The sequence below is a fragment of the Tachysurus fulvidraco genome, chromosome 23, assembly GCF_022655615.1.
Source record: "Tachysurus fulvidraco isolate hzauxx_2018 chromosome 23, HZAU_PFXX_2.0, whole genome shotgun sequence".
Classification (NCBI taxonomy): domain Eukaryota; kingdom Metazoa; phylum Chordata; class Actinopteri; order Siluriformes; family Bagridae; genus Tachysurus; species Tachysurus fulvidraco.
The window spans coordinates 3,045,943-3,066,905 of record NC_062540.1 but is presented as its reverse complement, the minus strand read 5'-3'; the positions used below and the strand labels follow the sequence as shown (position 1 = coordinate 3,066,905).

At 41.0% G+C, this 20,963-nt stretch overlaps 1 protein-coding gene and 1 long non-coding RNA gene across 5 annotated transcripts in view; one reads left to right on the top strand and one right to left on the bottom strand.

The window, feature by feature from the left end:
* The window catches only part of LOC113641758 (polycomb protein SCMH1-like), a 35,358-nt gene that overhangs the window by 4,115 nt on the left and 10,280 nt on the right, over window positions 1-20,963 (bottom strand). The window contains exons 2-14 of one of the 2 annotated variants that reach the window (XM_027144719.2): window positions 17,908-18,010; window positions 16,304-16,375; window positions 15,630-15,706; window positions 14,761-14,995; window positions 14,581-14,669; window positions 14,241-14,484; window positions 3,743-4,056; window positions 3,274-3,400; window positions 2,329-2,532; window positions 1,864-2,025; window positions 1,622-1,747; window positions 1,164-1,373; window positions 258-424 (exon numbers count right to left, since the gene is read on the bottom strand). In XM_027144719.2, coding sequence (XP_027000520.1) covers window positions 258-424; window positions 1,164-1,373; window positions 1,622-1,747; window positions 1,864-2,025; window positions 2,329-2,532; window positions 3,274-3,400; window positions 3,743-4,056; window positions 14,241-14,484; window positions 14,581-14,669; window positions 14,761-14,995; window positions 15,630-15,706; window positions 16,304-16,375; window positions 17,908-17,938 — 2,058 coding nt within the window. In that variant the 5' untranslated portion in view covers window positions 17,939-18,010. The remainder of the gene's footprint in view (window positions 1-257; window positions 425-1,163; window positions 1,374-1,621; window positions 1,748-1,863; window positions 2,026-2,328; window positions 2,533-3,273; window positions 3,401-3,742; window positions 4,057-14,240; window positions 14,485-14,580; window positions 14,670-14,760; window positions 14,996-15,629; window positions 15,707-16,303; window positions 16,376-17,907; window positions 18,011-20,963) is intronic. The other variant, XM_047806894.1, reaches the window with a different exon arrangement.
* On the top strand, window positions 7,919-20,371 carry LOC113641760. 3 transcript variants are annotated; one of them, XR_003440403.2, is made up of 6 exons: window positions 7,919-8,303; window positions 14,030-14,119; window positions 14,253-14,409; window positions 14,595-14,694; window positions 16,152-16,285; window positions 19,242-20,371. It is a non-coding gene; the product is annotated as an uncharacterized LOC113641760 (long non-coding RNA). The 3 variants fall into 3 exon arrangements; XR_003440404.2 differs by having other exon boundaries at window positions 14,595-14,699; XR_007139232.1 differs by lacking the exons at window positions 14,595-14,694; window positions 19,242-20,371 and having other exon boundaries at window positions 7,920-8,303; window positions 16,152-16,475.

The following is a 20,963-nucleotide window of genomic DNA, read 5'->3' as shown; positions in this document are numbered from 1 at the left end:
GTTTCAAGGGGACGCTGCCAGGTGAAATCTAAACACTGATGACGCATGTCCTTGCTTAGCAGGCATGTCTTTCTTCTATCTGTCACACTCTGTTTGTCTTCGTGTCTCTCTCAGATGACATTAGCTCCAAGCTGCAAGGCTATCAGAATAAATTTCATTGTTTAAATACTACTCGAGTTCTCCTGAAATGTGTTTAGTGTTGAAGATCCTGAGAGAGAGAGAGAGAGAGAGAGAGAGAGAGAGTTGTCAAGACTTACATGCTTCCTGAACAGCTCGGCATGCGGCGCCAACGCCGTTGGGTCTGCGTCTCGCACGAACTGCATCACTTCCTCTATGGACCAGGAAGAAGGGCTTCTGCCGCTGGGAATTCTGGGAGTCTCGCACTCTGTTGCTGCTGCATCTGGACCTGTAGTGGAGCTGGCAGCTAGAGAATGAGAGAAAGAGAGAGAGAGAGAGAGAGAGAGAGAGAGAGAGAGAGAGAAAGTCACCACTATACCTAATCACTTTGGTGCTTATCTTTAAAGTTCAAGCAACACACAGTGAAACCCCACCTGCAGCTTGTAAATGATCACGTACACACTAAAGCGCACACACTCATGCGCACACTCACGCGCACGCACACTCGCACATACTCAGTGGAAGTTCTGGTTGAGATTCGGCTCCTCCAGGGAACACGTGCCGAGAAGACGTTTGATCTGCAGCAAACCTAATGAGATTATTCTAATGCACTGACTCCTGCCTTGCCTGAACCTTTTCATGTGTGTATGTGTGTGTGCATGTGTGTGTGTTTCTCTGTCTGTCATGGGGCTTGTGGATCTGAAGCTACTGCATATTTATGTTCACGAAAATATAGACTATTTAAAACGTAACCTACATACAGAGAAGCATTTTTCACTGCTCTTTTACACACACACAAACACACACACACACACACAAACACACCTACCTTAATTTGACTGCACCTGAGAAACATGATTTAACGCTGCATAAACCTCTATATGAAAATCTTATATATATACACGAGTATGTTTCAGAAACTGTGAGGTGGGCGTGGTCACTGTGCCTGTCAGTCTTAGAGACGGAGGCGTGGCTTAGAAGGCACTTATACTTGAAATGAGACAGTTATAGTGCATGTGCTCACTATGTTAAGCTGTAACACACACCTTCTACCCTTCTGTGATTACGAGTCAGGGGGTTGGAGGCGTGGCGGCGCAAGGGAGGCCCGTTGCCATGGTAGTACGGACTGCTGGGTTGGGACTGGTATTCGGAGGTGCTGCGTAGCGTCTGTGGGCGGGGTGTCATAGAGTTGGAGGCAGAGTCCATGAAGCGTTGCTCTTTCAACAAACCATTTTCTTCTGGAGGCAGAGTCTCAGCTACACGCACACACACACACGCACGCGCACACACACACACACACACGCGCACACACACGCGCACACACACGCGCACACACACACACACACACACACACACACACACAAATTAAGGATTTTTTTTTTCATACCATGTAGTAACCACCACAAGCACAGAAATGATTCTGCTTCCACTCTGAAATACGTAAACCCAGTTACAACAGCATAATCTCACACACATAACTACACACTCACACTTTATACAGTACCTTCGGAAGGGTGTGTATCTGTGTGGAGGATCTTTGGGGAGAGAGGGGCAGAGTAGGGCGGAGAATCTCGAGAGATTCGCTTTATTCCTCTGTTTAGTGCCGGAGCTTCTAACATCTCCTCTTTCACTGTACATGACAAACACACACATCCTAGTTAGAGTAAAACATAATAAAACTATGTTTTGTGTGTGTGTGTCTGTGTGTGTGTGTGTATCACAGTAAGCCATACACAGCCTACACACCAGACTTGCTCCTGTCGTAGCTGCTATAGGGGCTGAACGGCTGGCTGCTGAACAGGTTATCACACTGCAGGTGTCGACAGACTTTCTCCAGGAAACGCAAAACAAACACGGCACTGGACGCCGATGGCAGCCTTACCATCCGTGTCCCTCCGTCTGTCCGTACTGAAGGTACGACAAAAAAAAAAAAAACCCACTTCAATTTCTCGGACGATCGTTTACTCACCACTAACAAAACTCTCGAATACGTTAAACAGATTTATTTCAACCCAAAGAATCCAGGAAAGTGTAAAGATAATCTAATAATATAAACAATCTCTACGTGACAGAAATCATTTAATTCAAGCACGATGGGTCAGATTTACTAAACAAACCAGCGGTTCGGCACACAAAGGTAAATTCTACAACACTCAGCGTACGCAAATTGTGTCATAACAAGGTTTTAGTGGTTAAAGATCTTCGGAGTACCTCGCACCACCTCTCCTCCATCTGGTTGATTCTGCAGGCAACCCAGCAGCACTTTGGGCTGATAGGCGCAGTCCAAACACGCCTGCACCGTCTGCTGCAGCACCAGGTTCACCGCCTCGGGTCCGAAGTGATCCGGCAGCCGCTGCACCTGCTTACGGTCCAGGTGAGGGCCGCAGTTCCCGTGCTTATTCACGTACACGCACACTGAGAGACGAACAGAGAAAGACTAAATTATACTCGAGATTCATTGTAAAACATACGCCAGGCTTACAGGCCGGGTGCCAAATAAACGCTTTAAAAAACAAACAAACAAAAAAAAATGCGTGTGCAGAATAAGAGGATTAAAAGATGCCGTAATTAGAAAATAATCAACTTTAGGGTGGTGTTGCATCACACCACATTGATTAGATCTTAGATTATTGTTTTCCATTACGGCACATCCGCAATTTTTACTGCTCACTTTATTTTACACAAAGAACACCGCTGCTTTTTCTATGTCACGTTCTGCTGCAATGATTTTTTTTTTATCCTTAACAAAAGTACAACGAGAATACAGATGACTCTCTGTGTGTGTGTGAGAGAGAGAGAGAGGGAGAAAGAGAGGGTGAGTGAGGGAGTGAGTGAGAGAGAGGGGAGAGAGGGTGAGTGAGAGAGAGAGTGAGAGAGAGAGAGGGGGAGAGAGAGAGAGAGAAAGAGGAGAGAGAGAGAGAGAGAGAGAGAGAGAGTGTGTGAAAGAGGGAGGGGGGGGCAAGGAGAGAGGGTGAGTGAGAGAGAGTGAGTGAGATAGTGAGAGAGAGAGGGAGAGGCTGAGTGAGTGAGAGAGCGAGAGATAGAGAGAGGGAGAGAGAGAGAGGAGAGAGAGAGAGAGAGAGAGAGAGAGAGAGAGAGAGAGAGAGAGAGATGGTTGGTTGGTTTCACTGATCCGGCTGTGTGTTCAGACTTTACCTGTGGACATCACAGAGGATGGAGAGCTCAGTGGAGACAGGCCGTCCCTAGACACCTGGGAAGATGACATTCTGCAGTCTGAACTTGCTGGTGCTGAAAAGGAGCTCTGAAGGAGTTTGGGTTTCCTCTGACACACACACACACACACACACACACACACACACACACACACACACACCATATATAAAGACACAGTATGTTCACTGTGTTTCCTCTTTACAGTTATAACCAAGATCTATTCACATTCTATGTAACTATAAATGGCCAAAAAAAACCCCATAGCATTTCGTCATTTCCTGAATTAAACACTGTCAGCAAACTGATGTGATAAAAGAGGAATAAAATACTTTAGGACATCCTGTCACTCAAAAAATAATCAAAAACAGTACCACCACCACCACCACATTGTGGATTATTTTCCTATAACAGAATGCCCCACTGCATTAAACCTCCACCCTCTGTTATATACCTTGCTGCCTGGTTTGGGTCCTCTTTTCTTGTACAGGCGGGGGATGAGCTGTGGGGAAGATTCGGGCACTGTTGTGGTACTCATGTGAGCCCCTGGACTCTGAACATCAGACGATGCAGCCAGGGCCTTAAGCAGGGCGATGGTCTCACTTTTGGGTCGCCGGCCCCTCACGCCCTTCCTCACGGGCAGCGGGGGCAGCGGTGTGGGCAGGCGATATGATGACTGCATGGAGCGTCTCGTTTGCTTGGACGGCGACGGCGAAAAGGAGGACGAAGCGGATGAAGAAGGTGCAGACAGCGGCTTGGGCAGGGTGACTGTAAAAGAAATAGGATTGGTTATAAGAGATTAGTTTAAAAGTCTGGTTAGGATGTGAAAAGGTTTTATCGCTAAAGTTCGTGTTGTTTTCGACTGTTAAACTGAGAAACTCTCTACTCCTTTAACCAGTTTAAATTGCGGCAGGACGCACAGAAAAACGTGGACACGAATGAGATTTCAGTCATTTATTTACAGCAATTACTCACCAGTAACCAAACCTAAAAATCTGAATGTACCACAAGAAGCAGAGTTTTGTCTCTCGTTAGCTGTTATGCAGAACGTGAGCTGAGAAAGTGCCTTCTGTAGCTAAAAGTCTGTGGTTAGCACGACATCCTTTAATAATTTACATGTCGGACATGATGGGTTTAAGATGTTGCTTATTTCGTGACATCGCTAAAGGAGTCCACGAGAAACGCTCCCCGGTTCATGTCTGCGTTAAACAGAAAAATGTGAATCTAACAGAAATGACAAGAAAAAAACATATCAGTTTGTTATACTTAAAAGTAGAATAATGGAAAATTAGGTTTAAGAGCCAAAAAAGAAATTCCACACTACATGTTAAATCCTGTGACTACAGAGTGAATCCATACAGGTGAGATCGTGACAATCGATTTGTACTCTGCGGGTTAATTAGTACGTACTGAAAACCGACGATCTGTACAGAATTAGGAACATGAGGGTTTGTGGAAATGCTGACGAAGAAAATAAAGTGCAGAACAAAGCTCCTGCTAGGACGACACGCAGCGAAGTAATGGGTGAAATGACAAAAACAGCACATCCCCATAGGTGAGGAGGTTTCATGATACACGTGTGTGAAAGTAAATAATTTACCAAACAGAAAACAGACACGTTGCAGTAAAATGGCAAAATTTATGAAATTTGTTACAAAAATACTGAAAAAGGAAAAGAAATATTTGCATTAAATAAACAAACAAATAAATAAAGCTTTTGTTGTGTTCCATTTTGTTTGCAATTATCAAAAAGAAGAAAAATTAGAAGGCAAACATGACATGATACTTTAGAATTACAAAACTCTTCGCTTTCCTTAGGCTGTTTAACACACCTAACTAGCTAATCTAACCATTTATCATCCATCTATTCATTTTCTCTACCACAGGGGACATGGAGCCTTTCCCAAGAGACCCACAGGCACCATGGACATCTCCCAGACACACACACACACACGTGCGCGACTAGCTAATAATAATTTGGTCTGGCACGATAATAAAAAAATTACATCTATATAGTCTGAACCAACCACGCCAGAGTGTGTGTGTCTTTTTTTTTTTTTTTAAATAACTTGTTTGACTGTAGAGATGAGAACGGCACTAGGAATAGGGAAACACTCAAGCAACTAATGATGACAAATAGGGAACTAATGAAGACGAAGAGTAAATGAAGGAAGGAAATGAGGAAATCACAGCAGTGAAGCTGTTGTCCGTGCGCAAGGGAAAAATCCGATGCAAGCGCGTCCGCATAAAGGTCACAATATGCTAAATACACTGAACAGACAAAAGAACACAGACAACCCAGTAAAGCTGGCTAGATGTGTGTGTGTGTGGGCATGTGCTGAAGTGTGTGTGTGTGCGCACCCTAAATAACTCTCGTATGACTAAATTGGAGGGCAGTGTGAGTAAGCGAGATTAAAAAGAGGGGAAAAGCCGGGAACGATCTGCCAAAGTTCCCTTGGTGCTGCTGGGGTGACATATGGGAATGATCACCGGTCCGCTGCTTCATTTCCCCATGACCCTTTTCCTTCAGGGATGGGGGGTTGGGGGGTTGGGGGGGAGAGAAACGACTGTGTGTGCCGTGTGGTGAATCTGTGGCCTGGCCACGACAGCTGTGTGTGTGTGTGTGTGTGTGTGTGTGTGTGTGTAATGAAACAAACAAAATAATTTGAAAATGATGAAGGCAAGACTAGAGAAAGGGATAAAAGATGGGGTGAAAGAAAAGAAAAACACAGCACACAGAGTGGGAGTAATAAACGAACACCCGTGATAAATGAACAAACCGCAATAATAAATGAAACGTTAAAAAACAGAAATCTAATCAATGGGGTAAGTCAAATGAAAACCATAAACATAAAGTAAAAGAGAATTTGAACCCCCCAAAAAATAAATCTGGACATATGATAAGCACTGAAAGATTCCCATCAAACAAGATTTACAACCAACAATGCAAAATAATATTAAATAATAAGAATATTACTATTAATAATAACTACAACAATGTTTTCATTTGACTCACACCGTACATGTGGCTTAGAGTTAATGCCAGAATTAATACCATGTGCATTGGTGATGTGCGGTTCGGGTTTTTTTCCAAATCGGGGGTCCCGCTTTTATGAAATTATTGGCCCACCCCAGTCCACCCCACCCGAGCCCGCCCCGCAGCAAAGTGACAATTTCCCCGCCCCAACCAGACCCACGGGACCCGTAGGTTATGAGACGAGCCGTGCATCACTAATGTACACACTCTTAAAAACAGGTTCTTAGAGTTAAAGGCTTTTATCTTCTCTTTCTAAAAGGGAATCATTCTGTTGTACTCTTACAGCTTAGGGATTCACCATTTCTACGCTACAAGATATTTATCGTGAGATAAAGGGAATCTAACAAACTGGTCAAAAGGCAAAAAATAAAATAAAAATTAATTTAAAAAAATTTTTTAAATCTAAAGAAAATGTTTTTATTTGTAATTTATGTTTGGCTTAATTTTAAAATAATAACCCTATTTAATTTCTGAAATCAGTTAAAAAAATTACGCTGCTTTTACACAATAATCTTTAGAAAAAAATTGTAATGAGAACAATATTATATCATATTTCCTAGATTTATTGTATTATTGTTTATTTATTGAAGCTGTTAAAGTGATTAACTAATGAAATCAAAGGTTTCACACTAGATATTAAGAAATACTAGATACTATTTTTTTATAGTATTATCAAAACTCTTATGATTTTCGCTTGTTTATAAATGGTTGAGAAACAAATGGTTCACCTCAGATAACCGAATTATTCTTATAAGTAAAATAAATAAATAAATAAATAAATAAATAAATAAATAAATAAATAAATATTATACATAGCCTTCATGTAGACTTTAACATTGTACGGCTCTCGCTAATGAAAGATGAGCTTCTTAAAGTTCAAAAATGGTGTTTCCACGTCTGAGGTAAGTCAAACGCAGAATGTCCTCATGTCTTACTCTCCACTTAAAGGCAGCGGCACTTTAGTCCTTCTTTCTGTCCAGTTCTTCCTCCCTCATCCGTACACATCATGTTAATTTCTTCGTAGATCTTTAACTAACACTGTTCTGTTACCCCACACGACTGTGGCGTTGTATTCTGAGACTCTGACTCTAACCTTTAAACCAAGGTCTTCGTCTACTTCTAAGAAGGACCACTGGGAAATGGTGTCTGGGGGGGAAAAAATCTGTTTCTCTCGGTTTTAAATTCCATCAGAAATGTGTTTTGTTTTTTTAATAAAAAGGTAGAGAAGTTTACCTTTAAAGCGGTTTTAATGAATTTCACATGCAAATGAAGAAAAAAAAAAAAAACAGTACCAAAAGGGGATGGAACCAGATTACTGCCTAAATATCTGTAGATAACACCCACTCACACACACACTCATACCAGCTCGCTATCTCTCTCTCTCTCTCACACACACACACACACACACACACACACACACTTTCTCTCACACACCCACTCACTCTCTCGCGCACACATTCTCTCTCTCTCTCTCTCTCTCTCTCTCTCTCTCTCTCTCTCTCACACACACACACACACACACACACACACACACACACACACACACACACACACACACACACACACACACACCGTGTCAGCAGAAAATGAAACAAAAGCTATGGAGACTCACCGTAGAGACGCGCCAAAAACAACAGGTTTAAACCGGAACCGCGCTGTACGTGACAACAAAGACGACGTCGGTCCCACCTGGACCAAATGAATTACTTGTAATGGCCATCGACCAACCTTCCGGTATCCGTACAGTGTAGGGAGAGAGAGGGGCAGAGAGAGAGAGAGAGAGAGAGAGAGAGAGAGAGAGAGAGAGAGTCGCGAGCGGTGGGGTCTGAAGGAATGATAACAGAGCGCGTGGGCGGCAGTGAGCAGAGGCGGGAAATCCGTGAGCGGCGCGTGCAGGTGCCTGGTATCTGAGGTAAAAAGCTCTGTTGCTAACGGATTAGCCTTTAACAACAAAACCGAACATCTTAAATTCACTCTGGTAAATATCCTGCATATTTATCACATTTAATACAGTAACGCAGTACAATTATTTATAACGTATAAAGATACTACGTGTTTTTATCTATATTTTGATCTTGTATTTGTATAAAACTATATGAAATAGATTATAAAACGTGTAATATATATTACAATAATAACGATAAACATATTTAATAATTTTTAAGAATATTTTACTGATACATCTGTCATAAATTTAGAAAAATAAAACACGTATAAAACGGTTTAAAAATATACCTATAGGACTTGTTTAAATATATATGAAAGAGACTTTATATAGACTATAAAAACTAAATTAATCTTATAAAAGTTCATTCAGCTATAAAAACTCAATTTATGTCCAGTAAAAAATAAATAAATAACTAATATATGTTCCAACTCAAGTGGACATGTTCAGATCAGTTCATATCCTCATGATGAACATAAATATTAACAAATAGAAATATTATATTCAAGTAGCAACATGATGTGGGTTATTTTCTTCCTGAAGTATTAAGCTACGTTAACATTATGGTATTTCCCCCTATCTTGTGTTTCTAAAGTACAATTCAGATATTTGACTTTAATTTTACTAATTTAACTTTACGATGACCGAACCATCAGGGCGTAACATCTGGAAGGTTATGAACAGAACATGAGGGTTAATGTTTCTTGACTGTGGATGTTGAAGCTAACTAACTTTCGGAAGTTTAAATACTGAATTAAAAAAAAGCCAGTTGATGTTGAATGGATGAAAATATTTAAAGTGAATACAGACAGTTATAAAATTTTATTCACCTAATGACAAACATTAAAGCTATTGTTTGTTTTTTTCTTCGGAATATTGCAGTTTCATGCAAATCCACCTTTCAGGGAAGCAAAAAATTATCTCCTTTGTTTAACAAACAACTTTTCAGATAAATTCTTAAACGGCCCAAATCTAAACATTCATTCATTCATTTTCTTCCACTTTATCCGAATTTCTCGGGTCACGGGGAGCCTTTGCCTATCTCAGGTGTCATCGGGCATCAAGGCAGGATACACCCTGGACGGAGTACCAACCCATCGCAGTGCACACACACACACTCATTCACTCACACACTACAGACAATTTTCCAGAGATGCCAATCAACCTACCATGCATGTCTTTGGACCGGGGGAGGAAACCGGAGTACCCGGAGGAACCCCCTGAGGCACAGGGAGAACATGCAAACTCCACACACACACAAGGCGGAGGCATCGGGAATCGAACCCCCAACCCTGGAGGTGTGAGGCAAACGTGCTAACCACTAAGCCACCGTGCCCCCCCAATCTAAACAGTAAATATGCCACAATATTGCTTTTTCATTTCCGATGACGATGATGCCAATAAAACCATCTGGTAGTGATTCCTGATATTTACTTTATTTTCATAAACTAAAGCACCTAAAAGTTACTGTAAATACAGCTAAGCCTTGTTTCTGGGCCACTGTTTTTGGCAGGGTGTCGTCCAATACCGATCCTGGGTCTCTTACTGGTGCTATTTCTATTAAACACAAATTTGAATGAATCCCTAACAGAAGTTTACAATTGTTTGCTAAAACACAAATACAAGCCATTTTTTTTAAATACATTTAAAAGTCTGTGTAAAATTCCCCTCTGCAAAATTCCAGTCAAGGCCAAACAGCTTTCACGAAAGCTGGAGTTTCTCCTCTTCGTCTGTGTCGAAGCAGACCGTAAAACGGTGCTTAATGTGAGTTACAGCTGTAGTGATGTGCTTCAGTACCGTCTGTACACTCATTCACTGAGGAGACTCGTATATCCTGTCAAACACACGTCCCCTCCTTCTCGTCCTCTTGAGCTTTTTTCCACCTCTCTCTTTACTTCACTGTTTGATATTCCTCAATTTGCACTTCCTTTTTTCCCTTCCTCTGTGCTTTTAGAGACACACAGACTCTCTCTTTCTCTATCAGATCTGACATTTTGTATTATAGGTTATTGAAAACTATATGCTTTACTAAACAGAAAAAATGGAGAAAACTGCACTCATATACATACAACAAAACGTGTAACGACAGTCAATGGAAACCAGAATCATCACCCCAGTGAGGGATGGATTCAAAATCACACAGAAAATCAAATTAAAATTGAAATTACATGCTGGTTCAACCTGCATTAATTTCATCACAGCAACTTAAAGTAAGTTAGGAGTGTGTACAGTATGGCCCCCACTTGCCCGTATGCACACAGATGGCAGATGGTGTCCTGGGGATCTCCTTCCGGAGCTCCTGGACAGACTGTTCTCAGAGGCTCTCAATTGATTCAAGTCTGTGGAACGTGAGGGTCAGTCAGTGGCATCAATTCCTTTGTCATCCAGAAACCAGAAACCTACGCACTCTGGTCACATGAGGCACAGTTTGACCAGTGTAAGCTTTGACAGTGGCTCTGAGGATTTCATAATAATTAGTGGAGCAATGACTAGCACATGGAGATCCTCCAAGGATATTCCTATTCAGACCATCACTGACCCACTGCCAAACAGGTCATTCTGGATGATGCCAGTTCTGGTGCTCTTTGGCAAATGCCAATCAAGCTGCATGGTGCTGGGCCTTGAGCACAGGTCCCACTAGAGACTGCGTCCAACAGTGGCCAGAAACATGCAACACTGCTGGATGCCATTGGAAGGACTTTGGCAGTGCTTTTCCTTGTTCCTGCTTGCACAAAGGGGCTAGATAACAGTCTGCTGCTGGGTTGTCACCCTTCTATGGCCCTGTCCAGCTCTCCTGGTTTAATGGCCCATATTCTGGTATCTCTTCCATGCTCTTGAAACTGTGCTGGGAGACACACCACAGCTCTTTTTAATGTGCACATCAGGATGTGTCATCCTGAAGGAGCTGGACTACCTGGCAACCTGACTATGTTATAGGTACAAACTGATTGCAATCTTTTGTGCTTCCTAACTGGACAGATTGACATCCCTGATGATCGTGTTCCCTTATTTTATATATACACCAATAAATATAAGCTCATTATAGACAAAAGGTTAAGAAGTCATCCACATCAGTTTCTGTCTCATTTCACATCAGTTTCTGTCTCATTATCTGAGGTAAAATCAGTCGTTGTTTAAAGACGAACCACATCGTCGTCATCATCATCTCTTCAGGCAACTTGTCTTTCTTTACACCAACATGTGGAAATAAGTTTAAATACAGTCATTTATTTAGAAATGTCTGCTAAATATTAGTAAATATGTCATTATAGGCAGTTAAAAATTGTGTCCACTAAAAAGTCCCCTATTTTAGACAACTCTTGCAATCTCTATCCTCTCAGGGATCTGAGTCTTTTGAAAGCCTTGGATCTTCTATTGGATCTTTCCCATTTATCCCAAAATGACCAACACTGGTTGTGTTTTTACTGCTATATATACCTAAAGGTGACTCCTTTCTTCAAACTTTATTCAGAAAAAGAACCTGAGAATTATTACAAACTAATCAGTTTAGCTTATGTTCCCTCCGATGCAGTATGTAAATATCCTCCAACTTGACCCTCTGTGAGTAAATCGCACATAGCATATACAGAAAAGCTACATTTTGGACAAAACGTTTCCCCCCCCAGAATTGCATCGTAGAAACATCTGACTGGTTTTTCATAGACTGCCTTAGATATACAAACAAATGACAGATTATACACAGATGTTGCCCTATAAAACTCTCAGCACATGTTATACACACACATGAACACGCAATCAAATTACACAGTTAAACACAGTATCGATGAATGGCTGATGTGACGCAGAGCAAAAGATTCTCCCGCTCTGTTTGGAAAATTTGGTAAAAGCCAAGCTAAAAAAATGCACAGAAACAACCACGATAACCACAGCTACCATAATCCATCATAATAATCGTCTTAGGATGCTTAGCCCGTGTAATTAAATCATTTCCGTTCTAAGTGGAAAGCCGGTAAAATGAACACACTGAATGGAAAACGGCAGAGATCGCTGCCAGAGTTGCAATGTCAACACAAATGACTGACAGCTGAGAACCCGACCAGGCTGTTGTTGCTTCTTCTTATTTTTTTAAGCTCAATGGAGCTACTTTTTCAATTAACTTCCATTATGTTGCAGAATCTTATCTAAAGTTTAACACGTATGAGCCGAGACGTCGAATCCATCTTAATTCTCACTCAGATGAACGAAAGGGAAAACGAAATGCAAGGATTTGCGAATGTTGTCATAGTTACCTGTTTTACCTGAGAATTATTCACATCAAATGAACACAGTTTGCAGTTATCCAGAAATATGAACTGAAGGCCTGACTATAGACCAAGGAAAAAAGTAACAAGCAAGACGATCACATTTGACTTACTGATGTTCACACTGCCATTAACATCACCAGCAACCGCGTTTAGCAACTCGAGAGAAGAAAGTGTGATTTCACTTGCATGTTGAGTCAGAAGACAGAAATCACACTTCCTATATTTGTATATTTGGTTCTCACTGATGTCCTTTTATGTGGCTTCATGCACATTTAGACTTCCCTCCTCCCACTGTGCCTCAGATACAACAATGTCTAAACCTTAATTATCTCCCTTAGAATTATTTCATGTTAAACTGCATCCTGAAATCAGTGGAGACGAAATAATGTCACGTGAACTCGTGGCTTTCTGCTTTAACATAAATTTTTTTGTTCATATACGAAACACTCCCCAACAAAAAAGAAAAGAAAACCGGATTCTTGTTTACTTCTTGTATTCGTTGTAAGCATATTTTATCGCATCTATAGCAAACTTTGTTTCTCGACTCCAGGGCATCTGAGACCGCTCGGATGGAGGGTTAACTGTGAATTTCATGTGATTATATGACCAAAACGTCTGGGTTCTTAGAAAATACAACCTGCTAGAAACTTTCTCCACTTGTGGCCGTTTTATTGCTGTCCAGATGTCAGAGGTGTTTTTCCTCTGGTTACTGTGCCTTTAAGGCTGCTTCATGTAAACGAGCTATGTGCAGAATGGACCGTTGTCTCGTGACTGACACACAGTATAAACCACACATGGAGGACTGTGTAGATAATTAATGGCACTCTTAATATGCTCGTCAAATAGTGAACGGCTAGAAATTAACAAATAAAATAAGGCTGAATTAGAAAGGATTAACTATTACTTACGAGCTGTGCGTTAGTTATCGGGTCGACTCTAGCTGGAACTTCCTCGTCCTTTGACTTAGCCTAGCTCTGTATTGTGCTTTATGTAAATCACTGTATTATGGCTGCGGTTTCATTTGATGTGAATAGAGTTATGCTGCCTCCTAGTGGTTCTGCACGAGCTTTGCTTGAATTATTATTTTAAATCTTTCGATCCAAATCACAACTACATTATCGTTTTAAAAATGTGTATCCAAGAAAAATAACGCTCTGAACAGATTTAATATTTATGTACATAACCTTTTTGCCTATTTTTTTTGTCTTACTATATTGAAGAGCTAGGAAAGGCAAACTATCAAAGGAATGACTGTTATCAGATGCGATAACATTAGGATAACTTGTCTCAGAGACCTGTAAACTGATAAAAATCATGATAATTCTGTTAGCAAATTTATAATTGTAATGGTTGGAAGATTGTTGTGGTTTAAGAGAAATAAAAAAAGGTCAAGGTGGAATGTAGCCATATCTACACTTTGCATGAGGCCAGGGTGTTGATTATATTCCTATAACAGCATGACTTTGTACAGCATGACTGTTTTATTCCTTACAGAACTAGTGAGGTCTCTGCTCTCATTCAAGCTACAAGTGGTACTTAATCAACAATCATGTAAAAGATGGATGTAGACCGGCTGTGGATCTGGTAGGAACATTCCCAAAGGTCATATGTAACATCTGTGCTAATATTTTAACACACAACTCAGTCATGACCCAGAAGAACAAGTCTAAGCTACAGAATGCTGATGATCAGATTTTTGACTCACTGCTGTTCCCAGGCGGCTGAAGGCTGTGTTTGGTAACTGCGCACCAGCCCACAGGAAAGATGTCTCTAGAGTCGTAACGGCACCAGTAATCGAACGCGCCTCTCCATCCATCAAACATCACAAACACCTCTTCACCTCTGACCTCACCGATGGTGGCAGGGCAGATGAGGTAAGGGTTCTTCTTGTCCACTGCTTCTAGCTTCATGCCTGGTTTGAAACTATTCTGAGATGGCCTCAGAGGTTCCTGACCAAAAAGATATGCGCAAACAATTTTGATACAAACGTCCTTAGTTTTTCATAAAAATAACATGCCCTTGAAATGCTATAATAAAAAATTCACCTTTTTGAACGCAGACGCTGGCGCCATTTCTGCCCCATTCAGCGTCCTCAGTAAAAACATGGGCCATGACGAGGCGTTCATCCGGAACCCTGTCGAGAAACACAGATATGTAGAGTTAAGTAAGTTTGTATCATGCATTCTAAATGAAAAGCTGAATGCATCACAGCATTTCTTCCTTACCCAATGGGGGCTGCAGCATGTCTCCGTTCTTCTCGCACGTCCCTATGGGCTGAATATCCGAGGAGTCGACCAGCCTCCAGAAGTCATTGGTGTTGTCGCTGCCGTCCAGGCGAAGGCGGAGCCTGATTCCCGTTATGCCCATCACTGTGGCAATGCAGACGGAGGTGGAGTTACGAGGGTCGCGAGCTTCCAGCTTCATCCCAGCCTTAAAGTCGTTTGATGGAGAGATGCGTGACTGCAAAAGAGATGGATTAAAAGAACCTTTATTGGTCACATGCATAGGCAATGTTTTCAAAGTAATTCTGTCCAATCCTGCATGCTACAGAAGGAATTTAGTCCTATCTGTTTACTCCTGAAGATATTCCAACCAATCCTGCGTGTCCCCAAAGAAATTCTGAGCAGCCCTGTGTGTTTCGGGAGGAATTCTGACAAATCCTGTGTGCTTTTGAAGTAATTCTGACCAATGCAGCCTGTTCCTACTGGAATTCTGACTAATTATACCCATATCCTAAGGGAATTCTGACCAAATCTTGTCTGTAACTTGAAAGATTTGGACCAATCCAACCCTTTCCTAAAGTGATACCGACAAATCCTGACTGCTCCCAAAAGATATCTGACTGTCACATCTGAAGCTCGACCAGTCCGTCTCCATGTGGAAGGACTTCTGACCAGTATCTCCTGCTCCCACAATTAAGGGTTTTACACGAAATGAAAGTGCCACTCATTCTGCTGTCTTACTCGCTCATGTTCTCCTGAAGCCATTTTTGAGAAGAGCAGCACGTGTTCAGCTGCTCTGACAGTGTGTGAGGAAACTAATACGACTAATACACCTGAGACGGTCTGCTGTTTGAACCGCTTTCATTTCTCACCTGTTTGAAGCAGCTGGGAGGAGCTGGTAACGACGATGTCTCCTTCAGATACTCTTCCCATGAGAATGACTCTGGGGCTAAACAGTATAAAAGAGAGAGAGAGAGAGAGAAAGAGAGAGAGATCACAACTCTATTTACTGAGTCCGTTGGACAAAAAGCGCGGACAATGAAAATTCAAAAGATGTATGTGGAAAAAAAACAAGCACCTAAATGGTTGAAAGAATGATGTTACATCTGTTCTACAGCAGAGACTAAACCAAAATCTCATGTACCGTGTCAAAAAACAACAGCATTAAAACAACAGCATTAAAACAGCTCTCTATAAATAAATGACTCATGCACAGGAACACGTCAACTGTACATAAAAGTTCTTTGACGCGACACAATCAAACTATTCCACGTTACACATTCTCTTTTTTTTTTTACATGTCAACGTACTGTATATTGTTTAGTCTGTATCTTTATGTACGGGAAAAAAAAACATTACTAACAGCAACTATATGATGTACTTTTCCATTACAGAGAGATTTTCTAAATGGCTCCAGGCACCAGCTGAACTCAGAGTGACTTCTGCATGAACTGCAGTTCAACCTGCACCTGAGGTGGATTCGAAATCACTCTGTGTAATTGTTCCAAAAAAAAAAAAAAAATACTCAGTAAGTGAAGTGTTTCACCTTTCACCAGTGCAGGTCCTGTGGTGACAGGAGTACTCCTGCCTGCCTTCTCCTTCTTACTCTCCTTCTGGTCTAGAGTACCAAAAAAACCAAACAAACAAAAAGATCAGAACGAAACATCAACGACTTGCCGGTTGTAAATTTGCATTAAGACCGTCCAATTTTTTTTTTTTAACTCTTCAAGCAACTAGTACAAAATCAATAAAATAATATTAATTCTATTTTAGTAAGTATTGTAAATATATAAATTGCCTAGGCCTACATACAAACGAAGGCAGGCTACGTTCTTTCTTTTAAATAAAAACTCGTCATCTATGTTTACACTATTGGTTAACGGATGTCACACTCTGGCCTGTGCGTCAGCTTCGTCTCATTCTCTCATTCGCTGTCAGAGACAACGGTTCGCACTTGGTAACGATGGCTGTGGCTGCAGTAAACAAAATGTTCGCGTTCAAAGTCATACGGGTTCAGGCACCATAATAGATCTAAAAAATTCATCAAAACAGCTCGACACCGCTTTAACTTGGCACGAAGTTCTGGAAAAACTGTAGCATCAAAATAATGTTTGTAATGATGCGCTCGAAGGCACGGGTTGAAGACCCAGTCAGTGATGTCACGATATGCTAATTTGTTTAAAGTCATACCTACGTAATCACCATCACCAAAATTTTACTTTTTTTTTTACATTGAAACTTGAAGAAAAAAAGACCTACCTACTGACCCTTATTTTTTTATTTTTTCAAGCCAAAATATTTTTAAGGATGGCCTAATGTAACATACTAATATTTGGCGTGATAGATTAAGTGCAATCCACTGACGTTTAACCTCTTCCTTTGGTTATATTAAGATATTAGAGTTGCAGCAGGGTCTTTATTTCTCTTAACCATGTTCTGTAAATAAACTTCAGCAGGATGATGAAATATCCAGAATAAAAAACACGATGGTAAATTGTGACATCAATGTAGCACATTATTAGCGCTACGATGAAATGAACTCTATTTATTACAGTGGAAAAGATTCTAATTACAAGTTAATAATAGGAAAAACTTTAGGCCTGCTATTATAAATCCGGATCTGGTTTTACTACAATAAAAATTGATGCTGCGATTTAAATGCCATTCCGTAATCAGTGTCATATTTATGTCAACATCATATAGGGTAAATATCGTCTCATGGACGCTGTATCTCAGAACCAGAAGCAGCAGTGAGAAGGAACTCGTGTTTAAAAACAGCAAAAAATTAAAACGTTTAAAATGTAAAAATCTAATGATCGAAACCGATTATTTTGTCCACTCTGGAACATCAGGGCTTCTAGAATATTAAAATGTGAAAATGTATATTTTAAATACATTAAATGTATATTTAAATCCCCAAATTTGTATTTATTTCCTGAACACAGTACCATCGTAGTTCGGATTTAATCAGCCGAGATCTACAGGTGTGTGAGATGTAAAGCTGCGTGATGTGTTTACATTTACACTTAAAGTATTTGACACACTTATCGGGCGCGACGTACATAAGTGCTTAAATCTCTATCATTGGACACATTAATACTGGTTCACTCGGTTACATACATCTATAAATGTCAGTGTTTGTGCTTTCACCTCTCAGTGCTGTCCTGCCCATGCTGCTCATTGGCTACTGCAGCTCCACAACACTGCTACACAAAACATACACATATACACACACTGTGTGTATGTCCTGGACCTGCGAGAGAAAGAGAAAGAGAGAGAGATTGAGTCTTGATCAGGTGACATAACAGTAAACCCAGTAGTTCCTGTCAGTTGCACATGGACATCTGTCAACTTCCTCTTTTCAGACCTGAACACGAACGTGAAAGCTCAGACAAATCTTGTTCTATGACGCTTAATACACACGAGAGCATTTTGTTTACTTCCACACGAGCTGCTGAAGCAATTTGCCTGCGAGCCACGTGAGTGGCCGCGGTTCAGCACTATGAAACCTCCGAGATGCTCGGATAAATCTGCGCTTTGTTAGAGTGCTCGTTTGCATGTTTTTTTTAACATGGAAAGCATCACACTGTGTGGCCACTCAAGCTATTATAATGTGTAGAGGTGGAATGATCACTTAAACGGGCAGAGAGAAAAACATATTTTGTGGAAGCAGAATCTCGATGGATAAGCGTGGTTTACAGAATTATTTCAAAATTAACCTTGGCCATCCTTAAAAATATTATGGTTTGCAGTAAGAGTAAAAAAAAAGTACAATTTTGGTGATGGTGATTACATAGGTATGAATATAAACAAATTAGCATATCGTGACGTCACTGACTGGGTCTTCAACCCGTGCCTTCGGGTGCATCATTACAAACCTTATTTTGATGCTGGACAGTTTTTCTAGAACTTCGTGCCAAGTTAAAGCGGTGTCGAGCTGTTTTAATGAATTTTTAGATCTATTATGGAGCCCGAACCCGTATGACTTTGAACGGTGGAAGCGAACATTTTGTTTACTGCAGCCGCAGCCATCATTACCGAGTGCGAACCGTCGACTCTGACAGCGAATGAGAGAATGAGACGAAACTGACGCACAGGCCATAATGTGACATCCGTTAACCAATAGTGTAAACACAGATGACGAGTTTTTATTTAAAAGAAAGCACGTAGCCTTCGTTTGTATGTAGGCCTAGGCAATTTATATATTTACAATACTTACTAAAATATAATTAATATTATTTTATTATTATATAAAAAAAATTGGTCGGTCTTAACGCAAATTTACAACCGGAAAGTTGGTCGGACTTAAAGCAAAATAAATAAATAAATAAATAAATTGACAGGGTCGGGTTACAGCAAACAAGAATATTTTTAAGGATGGCCCTACAAATAAATAATTAGCCTTCAACACATCCACTGATTTATGTGTTAGAGATCTGAGCACCAGGACAGTATAAAATGAACTCTTTACTCTTTCACTACAGACATGAAATGAAAACGCGAGCTGAAGAAATGTGTGTGTGTGACTGGAAATGTCCTCACGGGAACAGACATACTTTTATGTATCTTATATTTTACCAGTTGTATTTTATATTTTAATACATCTTTGTGTCAACTGAAAGTGCTTGAGTTAGAAAAAAAATACAAAGTAGTTTTGAAAGAGACCACTAATGGATAGGAATCTGCTAATAGTCAAGGTTTCAGTATCAGAAAAGTCACTTCAGCATGCAGGTGCTGTATATGGCTTTAAGTGAGCGTTCATTTGTATGCTTTAAAGTGTAAAGTAGGAGGTTCTGAGCTGCTGAATTCTTGCGTTCCCGGTCGCTATGAACTTTGCGTCATTATGAACTTGACTGATGAAGCTGAGGTTGAGGAACTCGAGTCACAGTACACACACCGTGCTGACATTTTCACTTCTGGGGTTTTTTTTTATCCAGGGCTTCAGGAGCAGAAGCAGATCACGGACAGTTTGGGTTTAAAGGGAAAAACAGATAGTGATATTTGCAGAGCAGCTGAAGCAGAGCGGATGCTGATGCTGCATTTTCTCTTAAAGTTGATGATTGATGATATTGTGCTGTTAACTCTACACCGTGTCAGCATAATGCCTACAGAAATATCAGAATCATCGGGTCTGCTCGCTATTCGGAAAGTGTGTGTGTGTGTGTGTGTTTAAGTGTGTGGAACACCGACAGCCCTAAAGCCTTCTTTAGCTGATAAGCTAAGAAGCTCCAATGCGATTTGTAAAGTGAGTGCTTTTCAAATTTCCAGCTGCATCCTTCAGTAGTTCCTTCAGGAGAACCGTACACAGGCTATCAGAACGGCTTCCAAGGAGATCCCTATTAAGATCCCGTTCCACCAGGATTATGGAGCTTTTTCTCATTGTTGCAGCCAAAATTGCTTGACTTTTTTTTTTTTCTCCTTCCAAAAACCCTAAACAAACATCACACAAACTCACAGAAAAGCTCACCATCTCAAACAATGATACATGCTCTTTGTTATATACCAACATTCATTCATTCATTTTCTACCGCTTATCCGAACTTCTCGGGTCACGGGGAGCCTGTGCCTATCTCAGGCGTCATCGGGCATCGAGGCAGGATACACCCTGGACGGAGTGCCAACCCATCACAGGGCACACACACACTCTCATTCACTCACACACTACGGACAATTTTCCAGAGATGCCAATCAACCTACCATGCATGTCTTTGGACCGGGGGAGGAAACCGGAGTACCCGGAGGAAACCCCCGAGGCACGGGGAGAACATGCAAACTCACTTATACTCATGTGCACACACACTCATGCATGCACACACACACACTCATGCATGCACACACACACACTCATGCATGCACACACACACTAATGCATACACCCATATACTCATGTGCACACACACATTCATGCATACACCCATATACTCATGTGCGCACACACACACACACACTAATGCATACACCCATATACTCATGTGCACACACACACACTCATGCATGCACACATGTACTCATGTGCACACACACACACATACACACACACACTCATGCATACACCCATATACTCATGTGCACACACACACACTCATGCATACACCCATATACTCATGTGCACACACACACACACTCATGCATGCACACATATACTCATGTGCACACACACAAACACACACACACTCATGCATACACCCATATACTCATGTGCACAC